Source organism: Phodopus roborovskii, unplaced genomic scaffold (genome assembly GCF_943737965.1).
Source record: "Phodopus roborovskii unplaced genomic scaffold, PHOROB, whole genome shotgun sequence".
Lineage (NCBI taxonomy): Eukaryota > Metazoa > Chordata > Mammalia > Rodentia > Cricetidae > Phodopus > Phodopus roborovskii.
The window spans coordinates 3,457,130-3,476,581 of NW_026125506.1; the positions used below are offsets into that span (position 1 = coordinate 3,457,130).

A 19,452-nucleotide genomic window follows, 5' to 3' on the forward strand; every position below is an offset into this window, starting at 1 on the left:
GATGTCGGAGTCAGTGTCTGCCTGCGTACACGTGGTCGGTCTTCCCTTAGCCTCTGCCTAGCAGCTCCTGGCTACGACAACCCGGACTGGCACCAACTGTGGCATCTGTATGGCAGAGGGCTCCCGGGCTGTGTCCATTCACACCTGCATTCTAGAAGACATAGGACTGGAGGGTCCCTGCTAGTGGGACTTACAAAGGATCTAAACCGTGGTCCTGTGGCTGTAACTCCACAACTACAGAGGCCCTCAGTGTCCTGGGGCAAGCACCTGATGGGGCGGAGGGTAGAGTGTCACATCCAGCTGCAGTGCACGGGCAAGTAGTGACAGCCCCTCCAGCTTCCGTCCCAGGTAACAGGAGACAGGAGATGGGAGGGCCCGCACCTCCACTGTTCAGGGTTCTGTGTCCTAACTTTTGTGTTGCAGCCACTTTACAAACTAGCTCAATCCGGTCCTGCTTTGCCCATCCTAGCAGTGAAATGATCCTCACCAACTTCAGAGACTGGCGCCAATGGCAGACAGAGAGGAAGGTTTATCAGAGGGGCTCTCAGATTGTATGCAAACCCTTCAGGCATTTGAAGAGCTGGCTTTTGAGAAACAGCGGCAACTGTGCCAGGGCAGCCTCGGCGCTCAGGAATTCCAAGCGTCTATTTCTACATGACTTAGGGCTCTGGGAGCAGGGGTAGTGGTGAGGGAGAGTGGGGGGGGGGATGAAGGGTGGAATGTTACCCCCTCCTGTGCCTGGTGACAGGAGCTTGGGGTTCAGGGGGCTGATTCCCTCTCCAGAGCTACCTTGCGCCATCCTGCCTTTCGGTATCTGTGGGGAAGAAGTTTTAAGGCTTCGGGTTAAACTGGACTCAGCATCTGGGTTGGTAAATTCCCATTTTTCCCTCTTGCAGTCCGTCCTACCCATCTGTAAAGGGTTCCCTCTGTCGCCTTTGGGGGGCTGCAATATGAGGCGTGTGCTGAGCCCCACAGGGCTCTGAACAATGCTGGGCTGTGCCAAGGCCATGATGCCCCAGAAGGCTTGGGTACGCGCCCTGGGATGTGTTGGCAGGTCTGGAACCTCCCAGGGGAAGCTGAAACTGTCTACCCGAGGCCGTTCCATCAACTGGCCTCCTTCAGACACAGCAACGTGGGAGAAAGTGGGTTTCCGGCACAGCAAAGGACAGGTGTCCCTGGAGGACTAGGGCCCAGCGCACTACGTGGCCGTGACATTTACGGCAACAGTCCCACGAATTCAAGAGCGTCTCCACGGTCGCCACTGCTGTGACTCTCCGGCACTCCCACGCACTCCGTGAAGTTGGACCGCGAAAGGCAGCTCTGGGGTGGCACACAGGAAGTGGGGCGGGGCTGCGTTAGGGAAACTGCATCTTCACCAGTGACACATGGCGCTGAAGGAGGGCGCTCGTGGGAGCGACTGGGAGAAGGGCGCAGGTGGCAGGTCCCCTCGGGTTAAGGACGAAGAAGCCAGCTGAAGCTGGGCCCGCCAGGAGACACAGGCTCGAGAGGGGAGCGGCTTTGGAAGATCTTTCCAAATTCGGGGAAAAGATGATGGGTGGAGGGCGGCATACTGCAAACAAGTTAACCCCAGGCCAGCCCCGAGAAGGTCTAAGGAGGCGCCTGCGGCCACCAGGGCTCCAACACTGCCTTTGTAACACAGTCCTCGCAGGGAACCCATGAGAACACTATCAGGAGGCAACGCTTACTGAACTCCAGGAAAACAGACTCGCATGGCGAGAATCCAGGGAAAGAGGGAAACCTTCACACTGGCAGGGCGGTGGCTGCTGGGGAGGCCCAGGGACATTAGGACTCCTAATGTCCTAGGACCTATAGAATGGTACCCAGGACCTATCGAAGCAGTTGAGAAGGCCAGTCCTGTCCTGACACGCCCCCTCCGTGAGGACACGTGAGGACACATGTCCGGTGACAGAGAACATGTATCCTGTTACGTATCCCCCATGGCAGAAAAGGCTTCAGTTTCTCACCAGCCTCTTTCTATTTTTACCATCTTCTGTGAACAAGTGTTTCGCCTGCACGCCAGTAGAGGGCACCAGATCTCGAGGGACTACAGTTATGAGGCAGTTGTGAGCAGCCATGTGGGTGCCGGGAATTGAACTCAGGACCTCTGGGAGAGCAACCAGAGCTCTTAACCACCGAGCCATCTCTCCAGATCTGCAGAGATCTACAACTTCCCTGGGGTTGACCCTGCAGCCAGGCTGTATCTCTAGCTCAGGGCCTAGACAGAAAGGCACTGAACATACAGCAGAGGTCAGATGACCACAGGGAGAGAGGGTCCCTTAAGAACCAAAGCAAGACTGCCAAGAGGTAGCAAGGAAAGGCAGGGCGCATCAGAATGGGCGGGCGTGAGGGCGTGAGGCCACAGACTGCAGCTGCAGGCAGGAAGCTGGGTGCATACGAGCATGCCTTGGGCTGCAACTGCAGAGGCCACATCTCCCGTGACAGGGCTGCACCCCAGCACATGGCAAGGGCTAACAAGTGCACACACAGGTCCCCAAATGAGTGAGCAAGCAAGGAATGCACAGGGGAATGGCAAACATCAGGGAAGACACAGTGTGGTCCAGCGCCGTCTCCTTGGATCACAAAGATGCCGTTCTTGGACCTTGCCCCTGTGCCACGGCGACCAGAACAGTGCAGTGCAGGGGCATGCAGGGGCAGCCGGGACGTCGGTAAAGAGAACTAACTGCCTGGTAGGGCCAGCAGATGGCACCGGTATTCTAGCTGTCACCCCTCCCCCAACTCCCCTTATGACCTCGGGAGATGCCAGACTGTGCAAGGAAGCCAGCCAATGGCTGACTAAAAGCCGCCTACATGACGCAGTCGCCAGGAGGTCAGCATCCATCATGAGGGGGGACTCTGTAGTAACGTAGTGTTTGGGGGTCGAACCCCCTCACCAGTGCTCTGTGAGAAAGCCCAGGAAACTCACTGGCCTCAGCAAACTGGATCTTGGTGAAGTCATACTTAGGTCTGTCATGTGCATCCCCTGAGTCCTCCCCGCTACATCCTGAGTGGCCCCTGCTGCATCCACTCAGCTTCTCTGAGCCTCTGACGTACAGTGAGGACCAGGCCATTACCCATGGGGTGCACGGGATGAACCAGGTGGCAGCAACATCCTCTGCTCTGCTACACAGACAGAGGTGACCAGGGCTCCTGTGAGGCTTCCGCAGCAAGGGTCAAAATGGGGGTTTTGTGGGATATTTGTGTGCTGTGTGAAGGCGAATTGCTATCACTGGTGTAATAAAAACCTCAACAGCCAATAGCTAGGCAGGAGGTATAGGCAGAACGTCTAGGCAGAGAGAAAGAGAGAGAGAGAGAGAGAGAGAGAGAGAAAGAGAGAGAGAGAGAGAGAGGATTCTAGGCATGGCAGAGATGGGAGGCAACATGGAGCAGGATGGGCAGGATGCAGATTATTACAAACAGGTTAATTTATAAGAGCTAGTGGGAAGGGTCTAAGCTAAGGCGGAGCTTTCATATTAGTAAGTCTCCGTGTCATTACTAGCAGGCTGGCAGTCTGAGAGGAAACTACTACTACATGGGGGTACAGGCTACAGGAGACAGGCCCCTGTTCAGGAACGGAATAGGTTACCAGAATGATCTCTATGTAGTGAGAAAAGTTCCTGTCCCAGAAGATTCCTACAGGGCTGGGCCATCATCGGAAAACTAACTTTGACACTGCCAAACACTAATGCTCTAGCCTGAAAAGCTGAAGCAGGGGGATCATGAGTTTTACACACACACACACACACACACACACACACACACACACACACACAGACAGACACACACACACAGAGACAGGCAGACACAGACAGACACACACAGGCACACATAGACACATACACACAGGCAGACATACACACAGTCACAGGCACACACAGGTGTGCACACACATACACATACATACACAGAGGCACACACATAGACAGACACACACATACAGCACAGTCACATACACACAGGCACACACACACATACACACAGGTGCACACACACAGGCGCCCACTCCTGTGAGCACCTTCTGGCCGACACCCCACAGCACCCTACAGCCCCCACACTGCGTGCGTGCAGCAGCTCTTCTGAGATGCTCTACCAATGAACAACACACTGGCTGTTCGTCCAGACCTCCCCCAGCACACAAAGCCACAGGCCGGCTCCTCCCTTCCTTGTGCGGCAGCAAACTTGCTCAGGGTGCCAGGAGGCAGGGGAGGGAAGTCACAAAGTGACTTCATACCCTTTGTTTTCATTCTCATGCAAAAGGAGGGCAGCCTGGTCACCAGCCTATGACACAGCTGCTTAGTCACACAAACCCCAACTGCGGTCATGTGACCTCCGGGGCCCAAACCACAGCTCAGGTCCACCTGCCGTCCCACACACCGGGCCTCACCACACATGCTGCCTCCTGGAACTTAAATCCCATCTTGGCACCAGTCACCTGCTTGTGCTCTGACAGGAGCCAGGCACTATGTCATCGCTAATCCTCTCGACTTCCTGGCGGTGGCATGGTCTTTCGGTGCTAAGCGCAATGTGTGCTGTGGCATCTCGGGTGACCCGGGGCCTGGCCTGTGCCTCCCACACAGGGTAGGACAGAGCCCCATCCACTCATCAGTGAGCAGGATCTAGCGTTTGCAACGACCTCCCACACACGCATCGTTTCATGCCACAATAGGGTCGGTCACAATGGAATTTCCTTGGCCTCCAGTCCCCCCCTCCCCAGGACTGCAAACCTCTTTCACACAAGGACGCGTCAATCCACGGAAGATCCCCACCCCACCCGGCTTGTCCTCTGATGCTCACTGTCACACCCCCAGGAAGCATCCCTGTGTGGGATGCCTTTACAAGTTTGAGGACTCCCCCAGATCTTTACGAAACCGGGTCCCCAAATCTGCGGCACCGAGGAAGTGGGACACTTAGGAGCTGAGACCTGGAGGAGGGTGGCACCGGTTTTCACCCTCACAAGGGATGAAAGCTGCCTCAGCCTGGCTCCCGCTGCAGCCGGCCTCCTGCCTGACATCCTCAGGGCCAAAGAGAGGCTGAAACAGCAGGCCGAATAAACACCTTTCTTCTACAAACTGCCGGGTACTTTGGTAGAGTATCAGAGACCAGTCCCATGCCCCCGTCCTGCCGCTCTGGGCAGTGTGCACTGGAAAAGCAGGCCCTACTCCCAGAGCCTTGGTGGACCCCCATCCTCCAGAGGGGCTCAGCCCAGGACTCCAGGAAAGCCTTTTCCCAACAGTGACCCATCTCCTGCTCTGACGGGAAATGCCACCCTGAGACTCACCTCTCCTTACTGGAAAAGTCAACTCCCAGCAAAATGTTCTCCTCGGTGTCCTGGCGCCCGCTGGTGTATACCACGACCATGTAGCGGACGCGGTCGGTCCAGACGCTCTCTAGGCGTACAGCCTGTGGAGGGGGGTGTCACCTCAATGTCTGCCCCATCCACCAAATCAAGACCAAGGGCTTTCGGTTCTTGACCCCCACCCACAAATCGGGGAAGAAATGGAAACTAAGTGCTTGATAGCAGGACCAGAGAGAGCGTGTGCCTGGCACAGGGACAGCCAGCTGTGTACCGGGCACACGGGTGAAATGTACACGCCACACCCACATGTAGGACAGATGTCACGGAGACCTGACATCTCTACTGGCCCCTCTGGGGTGCTAGGCACAGAACCGAGGGTGTCATGCATCCCAGCGAAGCCACCCCCGCTGAGCGCCCCGGCTCTGGTCAGCATTGTGAGAGAAGGGAATCATGGTAGAGGAGGGCTCTAGTGCCCACCCTGAGCTCTCACCAGCTTGATTCTGTCTTCACAGCGCAGAAGGTTGATCATTACTTGGAGGTGCTGGGGCAGGTCACCTGTGGGGCCAGCAAGGAGAGGCTTAAGGCAAGGTTGATCCCAAGGGCCAGGGTGACAGTGCTCAGGGGTACTTTCTTTTTTAGAGACAGGGTTTCTCTGTGTAGCTTTGTAGACCAGGCTGGCCTTGAACCCACAGAGATCTGCCTGCCTCTGCCTCCCGAATGCTGGGATTAAAGGCATTAAAGGTGTGCACCACCATAGCCTAACTATCTATATCTATATATCTATATCTATAAAATTTTTATTTTATATGCATTGGTGGGAGGGTGTTGTATCCCCTGGAACTGGAGTTACAGACAGTTGTGGGCTGCCACGTGGGGGCTGAGAATTGAACATGGGTCCTCTGGAAGCGCAGCCAGGGCTTTTAACCTCTGAGCCATCTCTTCAGCCCGACAAAGTAGCTTTTGTGTAATTTTGTGTGCACTGGTGTTTTGCCTTCATGCATGTCTGTGTGAGCGTGTTGGGTCACTGGAAGTGGAGTTACAGACAGTTGTGAGCCACCACAACTGGGTGCTAGGAATTGAACCCAGGTCCTTGGGAAGAGGCGTCAGTGCTCTTAAGTGCTCAGCCATCTCTCCAGCCCATATTTCCTCTTCCACCCCTGCAGTCCATTTTTGAAAGACTTTTATGTGTATGTGTGGTGGTGATGGGGTATGTGTATGTCTACATGCAGTTGCCTGCAGAGTCCAGAAGAGAACATCGGATCTTCTGGAACTACAGTTACGGACGGCTGTGAGCCGCCCGATAAGGATGCTGAAAACCGAACTTCGGTCCTCTGCAAAAGCAATGCTCACCCCTAACCACTGAGCTCCCTTTTCTGGATACAGAGTCTACATAATCCAGTCTGGATGGGAAGTTCTCTGGGAAGTCCCCCTGGGTTGGGGTCTGGAGAGTGTGCAGGGCCAGGCAGCAAACTCACTGGAGGATGGACAGTAGGGCGTGGCCAGGGTACAGTGCTGCTGAAGTAGATGTGGGGTCCCTGCCCTGCCCGTCCATGCCCTGAGGCACGCATGCCCTCTGAGGAAAGGTTCATCTGTGAAGATGCTCGCCCAGATGAAGGGTTGAGAAATAACTCAGGAGAGTCACCCTTTCCGATTGTGTGCAGAGCGCCGAAGGAGCCCAATGATGTTTTTAGTTTTGTTTTAATTACACTATAGGGGCTGAGGGTACAGCTCCATGGTATGGCACTTGTCTGGTATGTGCACAGCCCTGGGTCCCATGCCCAGAGTGACGCAGCAAGACTGAAACATTCTCTCCGCGCTGGGAACCCTGAAGGACAACGCTGCTTACGTAAGCGAATGCCCCAGAAAGCCACAGCCACTGTGCCTGCTGCAAAAGCATGTTGTCCTTTTAAGGCATGGACGTGTGACATCTAAAAGGTATTTCCTCTCTCTCAGAGGAAACAAGGCTTTTAGGAACCTGCCTCTCTCTGGTCGGAAGGACACAGCTCGAGTTAACTGTTCTTCCCACAATAAATAAGGTTGGCAAGACGTAGGCAGAAAAAGCCACAGTGTGTCCTATCTGATCCTGCCAGTAACGGGACTCAAGTGTGAACACAGCCTCCCTCCTGCCAGGGCTGCCCTGGAGATAGCAGCTCGCAATGGGAGTTTCCTGCTCCGATTTCTCTTTAAGAGCCTACTAGGGACCCAAGGCCATGGAGATACACAACCACCAAGGGCTGGTTCTTTGTCTGCCTGGGCCCTCCCACCATCCAGCCCAAATCACAGAGATGAAAGTAACCCCACCCCCATGTCTGATAACCGTCCAAAGGAGAAAGGCATTTGACACATAAATAAACTGCTGATATCCCAGCTTCACATCCACACACAGATCAGAGAGAGGAAGCCTGGAGCACAAGACCCTACACCCACTGGCTGGCTGAGCCTGACCCCACCCCACAGACTTAACCCTCTCATTACTCTGCGCTGTGGTGAGGGATCCAACAGGAAAAGGGAGGAGGGAAGCCAGCCAGTCTTCCCATGCCCACCACAGGTCCTGGGCTTCAAGGACAGAAGACCCAACCAGCCAGTGACAATCTTCCTGCCTGTGTGCATCCACGGGACACATAGATGAGCTTTTCAGGTCTGACACAAAGTGGCTTCGTACTTGTTGACCCAGCTCACTCATGGTAGGGACGCGTTTCACAGGGGAAAGCCAAGCCTGAGCTTTGAATTGCTGTGTATGTTACAGACAGCACCAGACACAGAAAGGTGGCTGCTTGTAGCTTTATTGCACTGTAAGTCACTGAAGTGACAGTCACAAAAGCTCACATGTGCCACCTACTGGGAAGGCTGGTACACGGTGTGTGTGTGTGTGTGTGTGTGTGTGTGTGTGTGTGTGTGTGTGTGTCCGTGGAAGCCAGAGGACAATCTTGGCTCACCAGGAGTTTTCGCCTTTTGTATGCGACAGGACCTCTCGCTGGCCACTGAGGCCTCAGGCCCCACCCGAATCTACAGCCATCACACCTGGCCTTTTCTACATGGGGATCCTGGGATCTGAACTCAGGTCCTACTCTTGAAGCAAGGGCTTTACCAACTGTGCCATCTCCCCAATAATGCCTCTATAGACAATTTTCTTCTTGATGTTTGTTTCGCTTTTTTTCGAAGCAGGGTCTTGCCTCAGGCTGCCCCCGAAGTTACGACTTTCCAGCCTCAGCTTCCTTGTCCTGGGAGTACAGATGTGGGCCCTCCAACTGTGGAAGGTTCTCCCGCGGCAGAGAAAGGGTCCCGACTTTAAGAGCCTCAAGACTCCCGTACCTGCATGCTTGTGAGGGTGCTGAAGGCTGCGCTGGCCCTGAGGGCTGTTCCCCTGCTGTAGGAAGAGGGCTGCTCCTTTCACCATGAAAAAACTCTCGCTCAAGCTGGGGAGAACAAAACCAGAGCCCGGTTAGAGTGATTTCTCGAGACACACAGGCAAGACATGCTGCAGACGGAGCACATAGGGCATGCTAGGACATGCGACGGCATGAAACCGCACGGCTGCTGCCACCACTGTTCCCAGGAGCAAATGCCGCTTCAGGCGCACAGCAAACCCTATAGAAAGCGACAAGGCCTTTGGTGTAACACGGAGACCCCACCGCAGCAGAAGGTGACAGCCCACGGCTCACTCTGAAGCTGCACTGTTGGCCTCTGCTTCTGACACTCCTCTCCCCGCCCGATGGCTCCCCACAACTTTCAGCCCAGCCACTAATTTCCTGGTGCAGCCCCCCCCCCCAGGGGACACACAGATGACATCTCCCAGGTTATCTGTGTCCTTAGGAACACCGCATGGTAGAGCATTTGACTGACAGACAAATGACCCCAGGATTAATCCCTATCGACACCCCCCCCACACACACACCTCCGTCTCTCTCTCACACACACAAACGCCCTTGGACATCCCTTCCCATGCCCCGTGTGATAAGGCTAGGATGCACAAAAGGGCAAAGAAGGAACAAAACAACAAAACACATTCTTGCAATTTTTCACTTAACAATTTGGCTAACAATTTTCTTCTCTCAGGGAATGAAGAGATGGTTCAGTGGTTAAGAGCCCTGGGCTCAGTTTCCAGCAACCACATGGAGGTTGCTGTAACTCCAGCTCCAGGGGACCCCACACCTTCTTCTGGCCTCTGAGGGCACAGCATGCACATGGTGCAATCACTAATGCAGACAAAAGACCACACACACACACACACACACACACACAGAGAAAATTATAAAAAAGTCTTCAGGTGAGTGGTGGTGATGCACACCTTTAGTCCCAGCATAGGCAGAGGCAGGATGAACTCTGTGAGTTTGAGGTCAGCCTGGTCTGCAAAATGAGTTCCAGGACAGCCAAGGCTACACAGAGAGTCCCTGTCTTGAAAAACAAACAAAGCAAAAACGAAAAAACAAAAACAAAACCCTGAATTTAAGAATCCCTGGGGAAATGAAGGTATTATCTACAATATGGCACAATATGAAAACGCACATCTCTGATACCCAATGTTAGTGGCTAAACGTTGTCCTCTAGAATTAAAGGACCCTGCAGAGGAAGTTGGGAGTGGCTACATGGCCTGCATCTCAGCCCTCAAAAGCCAGGACTGTGAATTCAAGCCAGTCTGGCTATCTAGACTCAACCTCAAAGCAAGCTAAAACCAGCATGGCATTCTAAGTGCTAAGGACTTGCATGCAAGCAGCGGCTTCTATGACAGTGGAGTCATAATAAAAAAAAAAAAAAAAAAAAAAAAAAAAAAAAAAAGAACTTTTTCTTACTGAGTTCTCATGGTACGAGGCTGAAGAGATGGCTCAGTAGTTAAGAGCACAGGCTGTGTGTGCTTCCAGAGGACCAGGGTTCAATTCCCAGTACCCACAGCTCTCCACTGCCTCTAACTCCAGTTCTAGGGGATCTGACACCCTTCCAACAGACATACACGCAAGCAAAACACCAATGCACATACAATTAAAAAAAGAAGTAAGTCATAAAAGAAGTTGAAAAAAAACCCAACTCATGGTAAAAAGAGTCTGTTCAACTATGAATTATGAATGAGCTAAGCTCGGCCATGTCAAACACCGACCTTTGAACGCTGGCAACGGGCCCTGTGACACCACGTGTCACAGACTCACACAGGAGGGATCATCTTCATATCTTTGCACACACAGCTATCACACACCTCCACTGAAGAAGCCAGGATTATAAACAGACAGGAATCTCTGCGGTTTCAGTCCCTTCCAGGAAGAGAGGCACTGGCTCTCAGTAGACACCCTGCAGGTAAGAGGCGCTGTCCCCTATCTGGCTGTAGAATCCCCTCCCCAACCCTTTCCTACTCATTTTTACGTCTAAACTTTCAGGAGCCATTCTGATCCACTATACCACCCCCCCCCCCCAGATCTCTAAGAGTCTCGAGCCCAGGAAACTTAAAACAACCATCAGTTGATCAAAGCAACTACAGAGTTAATTTTCAAGGCAACACCAACTCCTTTTGTTCACTAATTTGAAAAAAAAACCAAACCAAAACAAAAAAACAAACCCAACTTGGATTGACCAGAAACCAGAGCCTGCTGGAAACAGCCAGCCATGAACAGTGTGACCTTTGCCTTGGAAACCAAGAGCAAAAATTCCCCTTGGTTTCCCTTGTATTTCCTTTGGAAAAAAAGGAACAATGACAAAGAGCAGGCTCCGCTCACCCTGTGACCTGCTCTGCAGTCAGTTGTTCCTCTGTCTGATAAGAAGGGGCCTCCCCCTCCACCCATGGGGTCCCTTAGGGCCCTAGAACCACCTCAGTTACTGTCAACAGCCAGCCTAGATGCTTCGGGGAGCCCCACAGCTCTAGAGGTCCTGGAAATATACAGGAAATAGCAGAACACTGGCGGCCAAGATGAGCCTCAGGCTGAGTCCAAGATGCTGTGGGGAGGATGGGAGACCACAGAGACGAAGCTACCCATGGCCTGGCTCCTAAGCTGTGTCCTGGGCTACTGCTGACACACAATCTCTGGTGTCCACAGGTGGCTAAAGAACTCTGCCCGAAACGGACAGTCTGCGCCTGGTTTTCTATGCTGAGCTCCCGATATCAAGAAGGTCAAGACCCTGTGAACTGTGACCCTGTGAACTGTGACCCAGTACTCCCCATCGGAACCCTCCCAGACATCCACGTCAGTAGCAGTACGCACCTTTCTCTGGGTACCCAGGTGCATGACAATCCACCAACCATCCATCCCAGATAGTCACAAAACGAATCCTCCTCCTTACACGAGACTTTAAGAGTCCTAGGAGTTACAGAAAGTCTGAGACAGACAAGCAGCACCCTCCTCCACTACCCTAGGAAGTCTCAACAGCCCTGCTCCAGGGTTTTATCTCCGCAGCACAAGCCAGTTCTCAGACACTGCCTGCTACCCTCAGAACACTGCAGGGAAGACAAACACCTCCTTCAGTCCCCAAGCCCCGGCTCTCACACACACAGGGTGCCTGCCATCCGTGGCTTACGTACTAATGCAGGCTGGACACCTCTGAACGGCACAGGTACTGGGTTGGCTGAAGGAAGACACAGAAGTCAGAGAGATGAACAAGTTCCATGGCAGCGGCATTCACATCCGTAGCGATCCTGCTGAAGCAGACGGTGCCTGAAGAGACCCGGCCGTCCACAAGGCACGGGCCAGCCCAGCAGGACACAGTGGGGCTTTCCAGGGCAGCAGTGGAATCTGTCCTCGGATGATGGTCCCTCCCAAAGAGCAAGTGGCTCTCGTGGCCCTTGTCTTTTTTCTGATATTTTGGCTTTAAAAGGCCCTTGCCCCAGCATCCCCGATGAAAGGAGTCCATTCAGGGGAGGCAGGGCAGCTGAAGGTTCCACAGTCACGCAACTCCCACGGCTTTACTGCAGGGTTGCAACAAGCAACGGGGGTGTTAGCAACCAGGAGGGAAAACAGCTGGCCGCCACCGAGTACCAAACCCCAGTGAGAGGACCCCATCCTGGGTCAAAACCACATACAAGAGGAGGTCTCAGGGCATCGCTTTCTTTCAAATATCCACCCATCCCACCAGGCAGGGTTGTGGGTGGCTGCCATGGGTGGTGAACAAGGCATTTTCAAAAGCAGCTTTACATCCTAGATGTAAAAAAAAAAAAAGCTTGAGCCACATCTATAAGGTGCCTGGTGACCCTCAGTTTAGGACACTGCAGGTGGATGGGCGTCCCCAGCAGGCCAAACTGCAAAGCCAAAGCAAGTCTCTGACCCCAAAGTGCTGGAGATGCTGCTGGGAGCCTTCACTTACAGGTTAAGGACGGGACCCCAGGCAGGGTGTGAACCGGGAAGAGCTGGGGACCTGGACCAGTCCCTGAGGGAAGGAACACTTTGCTGCTGGGAGATCTTGTCCGGAAGCTTTTTCCAGCTCTAAGTGATGATTTAGTCCTCTCTAGAGGAGTAGTGAATCATACACGTCTTACTCAGCATCACTCACCCAAGGACACACATCTTATCCCCGTGCCCCACACCCACCGTCTCAACCCCTGTGCGGCGGCTTCCTTTTCCTTACAAGAATCCACACCAGGGTAGAGCTGCAGCCTGCACACTCCTGCTCAGGTGGCCCAGCTCAGTGTCACCAAAAAACCAGAACACGCTGTCCTCAGCCTCCCCCTTCTTAGCATGCAAATGCAACACACACACACACACACACACACACACACACACACACACACACACACACACACACACGGCAAAGACCAAAGAATGGCTCAGAGGAACAACTCCAGGCTAAGGAGTTGGATACCGAATGCCGCTGCCCATCTAAGGGATTATCAAAAAGACAGGGGCGCTGTCACATCACCTGCCCACTGCCACCACCGCCAGGGTTGTGGGACAGGAGACAATCACTCAGTTCTTCACTGAGGAGGATGCAGAGGCACCGTGGGGGCAGCTCTCATAGTTCTCAGACCCTGATCACCGAGTAAACGCACAAACTCAAGCTGTAAGATGCAAACTGCTATGAACCAAACCCGCCAGTTCTCGACACCCAAACGTGTGGTCCCTACAGGCACTAGGAGCGAACATGAGGTGTGCCTCACAGTCTAGAGAGCTCACACCCTGACTGCTACACCAAGATCTACGATGGGAGAAGAACAAACCACTGGAGGCCAGACGGTAAACAGGGGCAGGAGGACCTGGAGATGAACCCCAGCTGCTCAGTGCCCTACCTGACCCATCCCCACGATGGCAGGGCCGCCTGCCTGTCCTGCAGCTGGTTAGGCTGAGGGACACCTGGACACTTTTACATGGAACCACAGCCCTGGTCCTGGCAAAGTGGAGTTCAGGGTGTAGAGAAGGATGGAGCCTATGCGGAGGCAGTCTGGGGAAAGGTTGCCAATGGGACAGGAAATTCTCTGCAGTTTCTCCCCGGCATTCCCGATGTTCAATGTCTCAGAGAAGCCTTGCTGCCCAGGACAGCTTTCATCTTCTGCCTCCCAGAGCCCGTGGCAGGGTTCGGTTCCAGACACCTTCTCCAGACTGTAAGAAAACAAGCTCTGGAGCCACATCTCCCAACTCGTGCCTCAAACTGGGTCCCCAAGAGGGAGGGGGGACACCGGGGTTCTCTGCAGGGCACAGTGTTTTGGGAAGGGGTTACGAGGGGGAAATGCTGGCAGGACCAATTGCCAGTGTCTGTGCTGCTGGGCATGTATTGTTTGGCTGGAGGCGTAGGCTTCCCTCACAGAGAAGGAATGTCCAGAGGCATTATAGACAGTCCGAGACATTCTCTGGACCAGCCACATAGCCCTCCCTTATACCCAGCTGGCAGGAGCAGGCAGCTAAGACAGCCAGTGAGCTCACAAGAGCAAGGATTTCGTTTCTGCGTAGGTAGATGGATAGCCAGTAAGTCCAGACATATCTCTGCAAACCTTAAGATAGTCCACCCATGCCCCTCCAGAGCCCTCAGGCCTGAAGAGAGCCTGCTGCTGCACCTCTCCCCACATCGGGCAGGCTGGGCCCTAAGCCTCCTTACTGAGGGCTGAGGGATAAAGGCTGCATTGTGTGTGGGAACTCTATGGCAGCAGAGGCAACCCAGGCAGCCAGAATCAACAGGAACGTGAAGGCAATGTATTTAAACAACTCAAAAAATTTCCAAAAACGGATGACCTCAGCTGTCCCAGGTTCTCGTGGCTTTCCGTGGTACAGAGCTCCATCCGGCTTTCCAGCATTTGTCAGTCAGTGAGGCGCAACCTTTCCAGAGTCCTTCCTTTCCGGTCCCCAGGACCACCTGGCTATGGCCTTCTTCATTCTGATAACATGCTAGCTAGCATAAGAACCTACTGCACAACTCAAATGTGGTCAGTGTGCCCAAAGAATCGAATTGGTGTTCCGTTCATATATGGTATGAGGTGACACGGAGCCCCAGCACTCGGGAGGCAGAGGCAGGTGGATCTCTTGAGTTTGAGGCCAGCCTTGGTTTACATGAGTTCCATCCCACCAAGGGCTACAAAGTCTCAAAAAGAAAGGAAGAAAAGAGAAAAAGGAGACAGAGGTAGGATGCCTGTTGTGTACTCCAGAGCCCCTAGTTCAGCCCTCAGCACCCCACCCTCCAGGAGAGGCTACAAGAGAGACCAGAATGGTGTGGGCGCGGTCTGCCTGTCTCTGGCTGCAAGCCCAGGCTGTAAGACCCCCCAATCACTGCTGTTGACATTCTTCTTCAGCCCAGTGCTTTTCACCACGTGTCACCATCTAGAATTAACTTGCGCTAACGACCTACCCACTGTAGCCACAACTAGCCTTCACCGGTAACGCACCATCCATCCACTCGTCTGACTTTGGATCAGGCTTATGGTCTCCCACATCCCGTGGCGCATCCTCTGCTACCCCTCTCCTGTGGCCCTCAGAAGCCAGTCTACTCCAGGTGTCTGTGCACAGCTTCCTCACCCACCTCCCCACGTGGTGCTTGACAGAGAAGACCCTGCCCTCTCGAGGAGGCTACACTTGGCTCTTCTAGCAGATGCCGACAGCTCTTCTCTGGACCAGTCCTTTGTCCAAGGTCAAAGCCCCAGCTGTGTTTTCCACATCCTGTTCCCTGACACACTAGTTGTAAACTGTTGCCCGGCCAGTACCCTCTCACTTGATAACTGGATGCAGTGGCCAGGACTCGTCCACTTATCCCAGTCAGTAACAGAAGTAAAAGATTTGAAACCAGAGAGAAACGGGAAAACACAAGCACAGACAGATAGTTAATAACACACCAGAGGGCTACGGAGGAAGCTCAGCTGGTAGAGTGCTCAGTGGACATCCACAAAGCTCCGCACCGCACATCACACCTGGGACCCTAGGTGAGGGAAGCAAGATGACCAGCGTTCAAGGTCACCCTCTGCTGCACAGCAGACCCTGTCTCAAGAAAAACAACTGTCACCATCAACAAACCAAACAAACTAAATGGGAAAGTACCTTGAGAGGGCAGGATAGTAACATAATTCTATTCCTGAGACTGCCACGGGGGCTTCCCACCACGGGGGGGGGGGGGCTTCACACCACAAGGGCTTCCCACCACAGGGGGCTTCACACCATGGGGGGGCTTCACACCACGGGGGGGGCTTCACACCATGGGGGGCTTCATAGTCAGGCAACTCGTGGATCAAGGACTTGGTCTCTCTCCCAGGCTACAACACAAATCTAATCAGAAGGACTTACTAACACACTCACTTAAAGGGCATATTTCCAAACAATGGTCTGAGCCAAGTACATCATTAATCCCGGCATTCAGGATGCAGAGGCAGGAGGATGGCTGTAAGATCCAGGCCAGCCTATTTACATATGGAGGTCCAGGCTAACCAGGGTTACATAGTGAGACCTTGTTTCACACAAACAAAAGTAACAAAAAAATGATGGTCTTAGATACAAAGTGTCCATGTCATGACACAGTCAAAGACCGTTCCAGATGGAAAGGACAGGTAAGTGCAATGGCCAACCCTGAGCTGGACTCTCTTCTACAAAGAGAAATCACTGAAATAACTTTTCCCAAAAACAACTTTCTAACGCATGCCCCAGCCGTGCTGGGTACTGACCCCTGGGTTGGAAGCAAGCCGGTTCTACAGCTGAGCCACTCCCAGCCCAACTACTAGATCTCTTCATTGTTTCAGTTTGTTTTCTGAAACATTTCCCTATGTTGCACAGGCTGGCCTTGAACTCCTGACTCTCCCGCCATCTGCCTCCCAGGGCTGGGATTGCAGGAGTGCACCACCATCGCCTGACGGACTGTCATTTTCTTAACTGGCTATATCACAGTTTCCCTTTCCACCACTTATATCATTTACCTTCAGGCTTGGTGGCCTCCGGCCTGGGCCACTGAGGCCTGGACCACCTTTTTCCACTTGATGTTTCCTGGAACACAAAGCTGGACTGGGACTCTCTCTTGACCTAAGGGTCCTGACTTTGAGAGCTTCTTCCTGGTCCATGTAAGAACTAATTTTACCACTTTCCTGCTTTGAGAGCACAGCTTCAGACCAGTGGGGGTCTGACCACCCAATCAGGGCCTCCCACTATGAGGGGCGGGGTGCTGGAACCTGTCAGGAAGCGATCATCTCAGCACCCCACATGTGATGTCTGGGGTGGCTGCAGCTTTGGCTGCTGTCCTCACCTCACCTCACAAAGTTACCCTGGGATGGGCATCAGTGCTCAGAGCTACACCTAACGCAACCACCACACATCCACATGGGTCTCCCTCTGGGTGTTCTCCAGAGGTATCTGACAGGAACCATCCTTCAGAGGAACTGGTGGGTTTGAGCTTTTTTCACACAGGGCTTGCTACGTTACCCAGGGTGGTCTTGAACTGGTGAGCGTCCGGAACAGCTGGCGCTCCAGCTACACATCATCATACCTGGTGGTGATCAGGCATTCCTGGGAGTGCGCTCCTTGGGGAGGTTTTTCTCCCCCAGTACAGGGAATCCAAGCTCTTACATATGTTAGCCAAGTGCCCTACCACTGAGCTACACTGCGTTGCTGTGCAGGCAACTGAACCACAGTCAGTGGCCTCAACTCCAAACTTCTACCAGCAGCAGACCAGCACATGGTGGCTACCAGTTCTGCTCGGCACCGCGCATGACCACGGGAGCACTGCGGACATCTGAACCAGGTCCAGGCTTTAGGAAACTTGCCCTGAGAACTCATGGTCAGCCCATGCCGGGGAGTGAATCCTGTGGTCACAGGGCATCCCCAGCTGGGACAGCCAGGGTCAATCCACATCTAATGGGCCTCTTAACTTTCTTTGAAACAACTTCTTATAATAGTCTTTAAAGATTAGCTCCAAAAGTAGCCATTTAAGGGCCAGGAAGATGGCTCAAAGGGGTAAAGGTGACTGCTGCCAAGCCCAGAGACCAAAGTTCAATCCCTGGGACCCACATGGTAGACAAGAACTCCTTCAAGTTGTTTGTCCTCTGACTGCTTCATGAAAGTTGTGCCATGTGGTCCCATGTGGTCATATGTGCTGGTCCCATGTTCTGGTCCCATGGCTGGTCCCATGTGCAGGCACACATACAGGCAATAAATAAATCAACATTGTAGCAATAGTAAAAAGAGAAAAAACTTAAATAGCTAGTCCAGAAAAGAAAGAGAAGATCTGTCAAAACAAAGGTCCACCAGAATGCTGTTTCCAAGCTCAGAAAGGTAGTGTGTGAGTCAGCAGAACTCGGGAGGAGCCACCCAAGCACTGGGGTTGGCTTCACAGGTTCCCGCTGGCTGTCCCCGGTCTTCCCTGGGGAAATCACCTGGAGTCTGGCTAGAGAATAGCAGGAGTAGCTCTTGCCAGCACCGCAGATGATGATAATTACCGCTCTTCTGCAGCAAGGCAACACAGTATCACACCAAGGCAGGCCCCTCCCTGAACCTCACGAGAGCTGGGGACGATGAGGGTTTTTCCTCAGTGAGGAGATGGCAGGTGGCTGGCCCAAGGTCTCAGTCACACACGGCAGTCCACCATTACACCGAACCAGGTCAACCAGAGCACCACCACATCTGCCCCGTGCGGGAGGCATCTCACAATGACCACTCTGGGACAGGGAGCCTGTGAGGGGCTCCCTGACGACCCACTCGCCTGTAGAACGGCTCCTTTCCTACCTTCGTTAGTCCTGGCTGCTTCCTTTCTCAAGTGTGGGGCACTGACCAGACCATCCTGTCCTCACAGAGCTGCTGGCACCCAGGCCGCCCGCAGGATCATACATACCACGGATGTGCTCATGCTATGCTGGTGGCTCTGCTCCCAGCTGAGGGACAGCCAAGGACCTCCTGATAGGAACCCAGCATCCTGAGTGGTCAAACCAGGTCCTTCTGGATGGGACCATGACACACCAAAAATGTCTGACCCCGTTCACAGCGAGAACCGAACTCTTGAACATGTTACAAACCCAGAGGATTAGACACTCAATACAGACACACACAGAGGCTGGCATGCAGTTCCCTCATGGAATCGTCACCATGGTCACCTCACAGAATAAGGCTGGTGACCGGTAACTTTGGGAGCTAGAACCTAATGTCTGTCGTCTTTTAGGTGAAGTGACGGGCCTGGGCCGCATGGCGGACATCTCCTTCATAAAAGCCTACACCTTTTGGTATTTTCTTATTACTCTCTTTCTGAGTATTGAATTTTATTTATTGTACACAAGTGCAGGCATGTATGTGAACGCGTGCATTCGTGCACGTGTGTGCTCGAGTGTGCCTGCAATGTGTGCATGCATGTGTGTTATGTGCATGTGTTTGTATGCATGCATGTTCATGTGTGTATGTGTGTTGTGTGCATGTTGTGTGAGTCTGTGTATGCATGTGTGGGGGGGGGGTGACGTCCCCATGGGCACGACTATCAAGGCATGCATGCAGAGCTCAGAGGACAACTCGTGACAATGTACAGAGATGGTTTTTCCATTCACTATGTAGGCTCCAGGGATTAAATTCCCAGTGTCTGTCTTTACCTGCTGGGCTGTCTCACCACACTTCTTAGTGAGACAGCATCTATCTAGCTCAAACTGACCCGGAAGCCCGGATCGTCCTGCCTCCAAACCCAAGCACTGAGACCAAAGGCCATGTGCCGCTGTCTGGCTTCACAGCCTCGCTGGAGGATAACAACAGAGATGCTCGATGTGAAAACAGGCACCTGTACATGCACCT

At 53.3% G+C, this 19,452-nt stretch overlaps 1 protein-coding gene across 1 annotated transcript in view; it reads right to left on the reverse strand.

Moving 5' to 3' along the window:
* Positions 1 to 19,452, reverse strand: part of Ssh1 (slingshot protein phosphatase 1) — a 53,043-nt gene that overhangs the window by 22,116 nt on the left and 11,475 nt on the right. The window contains exons 3-5 of the mRNA XM_051176452.1: positions 8,627 to 8,730; positions 5,805 to 5,869; positions 5,297 to 5,418 (exon numbers count right to left, since the gene is read on the reverse strand). Coding sequence (XP_051032409.1) covers positions 5,297 to 5,418; positions 5,805 to 5,869; positions 8,627 to 8,730 — 291 coding nt within the window. The remainder of the gene's footprint in view (positions 1 to 5,296; positions 5,419 to 5,804; positions 5,870 to 8,626; positions 8,731 to 19,452) is intronic.